The 8,497-nt window shown below is 52.6% G+C and overlaps 1 protein-coding gene across 1 annotated transcript in view; it reads left to right on the plus strand.

The window, feature by feature from the left end:
• Window positions 1-6,661: 6,661 nt before the first annotated feature.
• HCN3 (hyperpolarization activated cyclic nucleotide gated potassium channel 3) overlaps window positions 6,662-8,497 on the plus strand; it is a 9,190-nt gene continuing 7,354 nt past the window's right edge. Inside the window, exon 1 of the mRNA XM_004714672.3 lies at window positions 6,662-6,942. Coding sequence (XP_004714729.1) covers window positions 6,662-6,942 — 281 coding nt within the window. The remainder of the gene's footprint in view (window positions 6,943-8,497) is intronic.

Below are 8,497 nucleotides of genomic sequence, written 5' to 3' on the forward strand. Positions count from 1 at the left end.
GTGAGCGAGCACGTACGCACGCACGCACGCACGTCCTGCGTCGCTTCCCAGCGACCCCGGAGTCCCGCCCCCAGGACCGCGCGCGCCGCCGCGTGTACACGTCGCTCGCGGAGAGGTGCTGCGGGCGGGGAAGGCCCCGGGAGACGCGCCTGGCTACCTGCCGGGCTGCTCGAGCGCGCCTCGGGTCCCCAGCCCTTCACCTTCCCCGGTCGTCGGCGGCGCTCTGCTCTGTAGCCAGGTCTGCAGATGGCAAAGAGATGGGGTCGCCGCTCCGCAAACCTGATTCTTGTGAGGCTTGGTGGTGAAGTCTCTCCAGCAAAGCTTGAAAATATCCCATCCCTAAGACAGGTTACCCGCACGGCCCTCAGAGAGAAAGGCTTTGAGCTTCTGTCCAGAGCAAGAAAATGCACATGTGGTACTGAGGGACGCGGAGAGAGAGGAGCTAGAGAGCCCACGGGCACAGTGAGGCAAAGAGGCTGGCAGCGGGAAGCCTTGGGAGTGGCAGCGGGTCTGGAAGGTGATCCCAGCAGCCTGGGACAATCTGAAACGGGTGCTCACACTTTTTCAGCACGCGAGTTACTTATAAAATGATCAAGTCAAAATGATCTACCAACTGCAAAATTGCGAAACATTTATTTATTACATTTATTCATAAATGCATTGAGAATGCTTTCTATGTACAATGTGTGTTTATGGACCTTGCATAACCGCATGAGTCTATATCGCACAACACAACACAATTAACTATGTACACTTTTTGTCATTACCTGTGTTTACTCTGATGACTCTCACTGAATGGAATGAGCCCGGGACGCATAGTCCGCACAGTAGCTGCTGACAGCCAGCCTCAAGCACACTTCCAAATGATGATCGGTCATGGTGGAACGGCACTTGGACTTAATGATCTTTATGTGGGAAAAGGCTGACTCACACAAATAAGTAGAGCCGAATAATACCGTCAAGGAGGTTGCACATTTTCTCATTTTTGGGTACTTTCCCTCTGCGAGTAAGTTCCAGAACTGTTCATGCGCTCTGGACTTCAGCGCGGAATGTTGGCTTGCAGTGTCAAAATCTCCCATTCCGTATGAAAGTGATACGTTTTTGTCTTCTTACTGGGTCCAGCTCCCCCACTCATTTTAATACCCTTTCTTACATTAAAGAGAAAAAAAACAAGGTCTGAAAATTGGCGATAACTTAGCTTGTTCGTTTTGCTGCACTTAGCACAGTTGTTTGCACATGCATTTGACACCTAAGATTGCATCTGATTGGCTGCACTGTATATCAATTAAGTGATGGGATTGATGATAGGCTTATGTCTATTTTCTTAATGCCATGCAATCTACCCATACTACATTTGGGATCGACTAGTAAATCGCGATCCATGTATTGAGCACCCCTGATCTAAAATCTGCAGGCATCAGATCCCTAAACTTGATTCTAAACTCCAAGGTCAGCAAACCCAAGACTCTTTTTGGGGAATCATATGATTACTTCCCTTTCTACGTCCAGGCAAGATCCAGAGGAGGGAAGAGCGTGACCAAGTTTATGATTGGACCTGAGAAATAAGAGCAGGCATAGGAACGATGGTGAGGCTGCCACAGTACTGCCATGCAGTGTTTCCTTGTGTTTACAGTGGGTCACCATGGGGATGGGTCTGAGCTGACTCGATGGCACTTAACAACAGACACTATTCACTGAGCAGCAACTCACTGGAGTCCCCACCCACCTGCTACCTCAGGTGCTTGCCTTTCCTTTTCAAACAAACTGCTTTCTGCTTGCCTTTTTCAGTCTGTGAGACCATTGCTTGGTTGTCGAGGCCAAGAGCCCCTGGACACCTCAGAGCAGGTGCAACAACATGACCATGGAGGAAAGGGCTCAGAAGTGGAGGGACAGAGACTCTGATATACTTTAGGGGACATCACTTGTGAGCTGTACAAGGGAGGTGAGGGTGCATCTTCAAAAGGTTGGTGGAAAATGGAATTAAAATGTATTCGATTTCCCCACCAAGGTTTATGAAGCCAACCTCATATGGACGTGCTTTGAGCAGAATATGTGAAGAGTCGAAACTGATTGAGGTGTCCTCGTGGGTGAAAAGGCTGAATCCCTTGGCTGCCAACCAAAAAGGAAGGCGGCTTGGAACAAGGTCAAGAGCCGCTCCTCAGGAGAATGATGTGGTAGTCTGCCTCTGTAAAGATGTACAGCCTGGGGAACCCTCTAGAGCAGTTCTGCTCTGTCCTAAGGACATTGTGAGTCCATGTGAATTGACTGAATTGGGAAAGATGATCAAGAAGGAGAGGAAAGCTGGATGGAGGCTGAGGAGACCATACAGGAAGAATTGAAAAATGATCAGAAAGGAAAGTTAAAAGGAAATAAAAGAATAACCAAAGGCTCCCCATTTTGAAATGAGCATAAATGTTGCTCTGAGATAGAGAACAGTCAGATTAGGGTTATATCAGTTCAGCAGAAGTAGCTCAGTGGACGCTTTGGGAACTGGAAGAGGAAGCATAAAAGGCGTTGGGAGCAAAATTGGAGAGCTTACATACTCATCTCTGGATGCCTTCTTTTCCAGACTTGTCACTCAACAAGCATTGATAGAAGGTCCACTATTGGTCCAGCAGCATGCCGGGCACAGGATTATTGTTCTCCTAGCTTCACAAGCTAATGCACATTAAAAATTTTTTAAAAACATTAAAAAAAAAACATTTTATTGAGTTCACAGCTTTTATAACAATCCATACATCAATTGTATCAAGCACATTTATACATATGTTGCCATTGTTATTTTCTAGACATTTACTTTCTACTGGGCCCTTGGTGTCAGCTTCTCCCTCTCTTCCCCTCCCCCACCCTTGTGACCCCTTGATAAATTATACATTGTTATTTTCATATATTATACCGTCTGCCGTCTCCCTTCTCCCATGGTTTCTGGTTTCTGTTGTTTGTCCCGGGGTGGGAGGGCGTGGGGGGGGTGGGGGGGTGGAGGTGGGGTGTGAGGTTATATGTCGATCGTCCTGATCCGTTCCCCCTTCCTCCCCTCCTACATTCCTTATAATGAGATACTGACCTGTAAACACATAATGGCAGCCAAGAGGGACAAGTACTGATCTGAGTACTGGCCACTGTAAGAAAGTTCTAGACTAAGCTCTCACAGCTGTCTGATCTGCAACACATCCTTGGCATGGTGCAGGAGTGGGAGGCGCCAGGTTTCAGCGTGCACAGGGTCACCATAAGAAGGGGGCTGACTTGAAGGCTGCTAAGAACAAGACACTAGATAGTCCATCTGAACCAACGGTTGGAAAGTAAATTGGAGAATATCAGGCAGAGAACACCTTTGCGGAGGCTGAAGGCAAAACAAAACATTTTAGGGAGCTGCCAGAATTTCTTGACTGCTAAGCAAACGGTTAGGGATTCCCCTCGCGGTACAGCGGTTAGGCACTCAGCTGCTCACCCACAGCCTGGTGGTTGGAGCTCACTGGCTGCTCCACAGGGGGCTGAAGGCACCCTGTTTCTCCAATAACTGCCTAGGGGGGGCAGTTCCACTCTGTCCTAGAGCGTCACTGTGAGCAGAAATGGACTTAGCAGCAATGGGTTCAGTGCTTTGGTTTAACTACAAGGTTGGAAGTTTGGGTGTACCCATGGCACCTCTGAAAACATACAGAAAAATGGCAAACTACCAGTTATGGAAATCCCCGTGGAACAGCGTTCTCTGCTGGCACCGCTCTGCTCTGGGGTGGCCCAGAGTGGGAGTCAAGTTGCTGGCAACTGGTTGGGGGAGGGGCGGGGGAGATGGACATTTCAGCATGATTGGAACACGAATTTCAAGAGCGTGACTGTTAGAAGCGATGGACTTGACACTGAGTTAAACTTTTGTAGGGCTTTGTGTGCCATGCTAAAAAAATGTAAATGTAAAAAGGGGACATTTTGACGGGCTGATAGAGTTAACATTTGGATTTTAGGAAGGTCATTCTAACAGAAGGTGAAAGAGCAGGGTTGGGAGCAAGGCTGGAAGCCCTTGTAGAGGTTCTGAAGTTAGGTAAAAATGCTAAAGGAGTGTAAGTGGAGAGAAAATGTTTTGAGAATGATGAGGGCAATGAAAGTACAAATGCGCTTTACACAATTGATGTGTGTATGGATTGTGATAAGAGTTGTATGAGCCCCTAATAAAATGATTTTTTTTTAAATGCTAAAGGAGTGAAGTAAGGTCACAGTTCTAGTGCCAATTCAAGTCAATTCCAACTCTTAGCAACCCTCTAGGGCAGTGGTTCTCAGCCTTCCTGATGCCGCGGCCCTTTCATGCAGCTCCTCATGTGGTGGTGACACCAGCCATCACATGATTTCCGTTGCTACTTCATCACTGTCATGTTGCTACTGTTATGAATCATCATGTAAACATCTGATATTCAGGATGTATTTTCATTGTGACAAAATGAACATCTTTAAAGCATGGTGATTAATCACAAAAACAATATGTAATTCTACATTATGAAATATTTATTTCTAATGACAAATAAATGAAATTTTGTCTTGAAGCATGGTGTAGCATGGGTAACAGTTTTTTCACCCAGTGCTCCTATGTGGGCATCTGTGCATGTGGGCGGACCCTCCTGGAGATGGTAGAGGTTCTGATGGTCTTAAGTGACCCCTATGAAGGGGTCATTTGGCGCCCCCCCAAAGGGGTCATAACCCACAGGTTGAGAACCGCTGCTCTAAGGCTCCCTTGGCAATACAAAATGAAGATGAAGAGAATTGAGGGACTTGTGTTGTTTTGGGGTGTCACTGACTGAGCTTTGACTCCAAGGGACTGCACATGCTGTAGTAGGAAGGTCCCATAGGGTTGTAAGCTTTACTGCAAATTACAGGGCTAATGAAGAACATTAGATACACGCTTTACTGCAAATTACAGGGCTAATGAAGAACATTAGATACACCACGGACGGTCAGAGCACAAGCAATTCTATCTAGGCAGAACTATCGTCAGAATGATCCTTGGAAGCAAAGTTAGCAAGACTTCGGATCCTTCTCAGGAAAGATCAGTCTTTGGAAGAGGATGTCATGCTTGGTAAAACAGAGGATCAGCACACACAAAAAGAGAGAGAGAAGAAATAGCAATTGTACAATTATACTTGATCTAATTGATTGTTATCTGTAAGAGCTCCCAATAAAGTGATTAATAATAAATAAAACTATAAAAAAAGAAAAAGAAAACCCTTTGTAAGACTTAATAGAGTCTTCTGGGAACCAAAGGTGCTCCTTGTTTTCCAGGAGCCCACCCTGTACAGTTCTTCCCCAAGGCGGACCCTGTAAAAAGTCCTGCACAAACAGGAGAGAATGGGCTTCTGTCAGAAACAGCGAACCAAGGCAGTGAGTGACCACCCCTGAGGAATCAGAGAGCCAGGAAGGATGACTGAGGACCGAACATGACCCCCTGGAGCCCCGTGATGCCGATCAATCAAGAAGACCTCAGCCTGTATTTCCCACCCCTGAGGGGCCAAGTCCATTCCTCCTTTCTGTACGGTATATAAGGGCACTGGTCCCTGAGCTCGGGGTTGATGATGCATGGTATAGCCTCAGCCCAGGCTGATAGGCTAAACTGCCTCAGCCCGGCTTCACCCAGGTGAGAAATAAACTTTGCTGTTTGCAACCCACCTGGTCTCGTGACTGACTTGAGTCTCTTTTTGCAACCTTATAATGAGATGGATTGACACAGTGGCTGCAGGAATGAATTCAAACATAGCAACACTGATGAGCACGGTGCAGGGCAGGGCAGCGTTTTCCTCTGCTGTATGTCGGGTTGCGGTGATTCACAGAACAATCCGTGATCACCCTGACGAGTTAACAGCCAAATGATTAATGGTGGCCCCACCAGATCTCTTTTCATGTCACATAGCACTGTAATTTAAATTCATTCCCCCGTCTGTCCGTGGGCACAGGCGCGCATCCCCCGTGGCTGGGATTTTCACATTCACTTTGGTGTCCACCGCATCCACTTAGACGCCGAGTCGCCCTTGGTGAAGGTTGACAGAACGAATTCGGACATGAAATACGAGGGGGAGCAGTTTGGAGATCAGAGAGTGCTGAGGGACCGAAGGTGAAAAGCAGGAGGTAGGAGTCCACTGCGGAGGGTAAGGAAGGAGTCCCAGGGCTATGCCTCACCCCTCCCACTGGCACCCAGCCCCTGCCCTTCCCAGTCTCTGAGTATACAAAGCGTGTCTGCTTTTCCCGCCGCTAGCAGGAGGCTCCATCCCCTTGATTGCCAGTGGCTAAAAGGCCTTTAACTCGAAGCCACGCCTCCACCCCCGGAGCGCGGCCCCGCCCTTCACTTGGAGAACCTCCTCCAGTGGGTTAAGCCACGCCCACCGGAGGCCCTCCCAGGCGCTGGTCCCTTGGCCCCGCCCCCGCCTGGGAAGAAGCTCGGCCGGCTCCGCCCCCGCCGGCCCTTCGCGCGGCGCTCGCCAGGGGGCGCAGCGCAGCCCGCCCGCCACCCGCCCTCGAGTCTGTCGCACACACCCCCTCCGCCCCGCGCGCCGGCATTCCCAGCCGAAGCCGCCTCCGCTCTGGGCCCGCCGGGCTGCGCCCCCTCCGGCTCCCGGAGGGGTCGGGAGAGCATTCCCGATGGCGGCGGCGGGGTCCGCGAGGCCACGGGTCTGAGCGGCCGGGCGTCATGGAGGCGGAGCCGAGGCCGGCGGCGGGGCCCGGCGGCGGGGCGACCCCCGGGCTGGAGGCAGCGCCGCCCTCTGCCCCGGCGGCGCCGGCGACCGTGGCCCCCGGTCCGACCCCCGGGTCCCGACCGGAGCCCAAGAGAAGGCAGCTGAGGACGCTGCTCCAGCCCACGGTCAACAAGTTCTCCCTCCGCGTGTTCGGCAGCCACAAAGCCGTGGAAATCGAGCAGGAGCGGGTCAAGTCAGCGGGGGCCTGGATCATCCACCCCTACAGCGACTTCCGGTACTGGGGGCCTGGCGGGGCGCGGGGCGCATGGACCCGCCGCGTGGGCTGCGGCGCAGGGGCTGGGTCCGCTCCACCCTCCGCGGTCACTTCCTTGCCGGCCCCGGGGTCCCAGGGCGTGCCGGGGGAGTCACCTCCTCCCACCTACCCGGGAATTCCTGGTAGGGGATCCCCGGCCGGGGGTCCTCGGTGACTTCTCCGACTTGGGGCACCAGAAGGGGCATGCACACATCAGCGATCTCTGGGGCCCTGGATTTACCGTTTCGGGACCCGGAACACCCCACTTGGACCTCAGGGACTGCCGGCGTTAGGAGCCGCTGCTTCCTTCAGCCTTACTTGCTTGCGAGCTGGGATATTCTGTCGTATCCCGCGGCTCGGCTCGGGGGGCGGGCAGCTGGAGGCAAGAGCCGAGCTTCGCTTCGCCCCCACCACCCCCAGCACCTGCCTAGCTCGGCAGGGCAGGCCATCAGGAAAATTAAGGGGGTGGGCATCCTGGCGCTGTCCCTGGTGCTGAAGTACCAGGGGGAGGGGCAGGCGGCGACCCAGAGCCATTGAGGTAGCAGCGAAAGGGCACAGCCACCGCCCAGGTGACTCCGAGGGAGGGGTGGGGGTGGGGCCACTTCTTGAGCCCATCAGCCTTGTACCTCTACATCAAGGTCGCTAGGGGAGGAGCGCAGCCGGCCTGTCCTTGGGGGGATGAAGGGCAGCTTTTGGACGGGCCACCGGAGGAGCAGGGAGATGAGGTGTGAATCAGGAAGCCTGAAAACACAACCAGAGACAGACATCATCTTGAATTCACAGACATACACATTCCCCAAATGTTCCTCCTGGCCCATTGTTCCTCTCAGTTCCCCCCGCCCCGCTCTTCTTTTCTGCCTCATCCCCTTCCCTCTAAGGCACCTTTTCTAGTCTCCTGTGAGTGTCCCTCCTTGCCCCGCCCCCTTGCATCCCCAGAGTCCATGTATCCCCCTTATGATCGTGCTGCTCCCTGCCCTCTCTCCTGCATCACCCGCGGGGCTTGTGACCGCCTGTGTGAGTCAGGCTGTGAAGACGCACCATGGTTAGGCAGACCTTCTTTCCCTCCCTTCTCCCAGCAGGCAGGACAGGATCTACGCTCAGGGGTTCAGGAGGGAGAAGGAGAAGGGGTCAAGGCCATGCTGAGAGGGTTCCTGGAAGCTGCAGGGAAAGCCTAGACTTGGAGACCAACCCCCCCTTGCAGGGGCCGGCAGCAGTGGTTTTGCATGGATCCCGGCGCTGGGTCCTGGCTGGCTGGCTGCTTGAAGCCGTTTCCTGGAAATTAAACCACGATCGGTCATAGAGACCCTAAACTGTCCAGTGATTTTTTTCCAAAAGGGGCCTTGAGCCAGCTCCCTCCTGGCTTCTTCTTTCCGCAGCTGCCCCCACAGCAGTGTGGCTGCCCCCTGCTCCTGCCCTTGCCCAGACTCAGGTACAGTCCTGGTGCAAGCGGGAGGGCATGTGAAGAGAGGAAGGGCACATAGAGCTTTAAGCTTGCTGGGGGAGGGGGGAGCTCCTGTGGAGCATCTGGCGGTGCAGC

Source organism: Echinops telfairi, unplaced genomic scaffold, assembly GCF_000313985.2.
Source record: "Echinops telfairi isolate 266 unplaced genomic scaffold, ASM31398v2 ScPeMD7_7425;HRSCAF=8463, whole genome shotgun sequence".
NCBI classification, from domain to species: domain Eukaryota; kingdom Metazoa; phylum Chordata; class Mammalia; order Afrosoricida; family Tenrecidae; genus Echinops; species Echinops telfairi.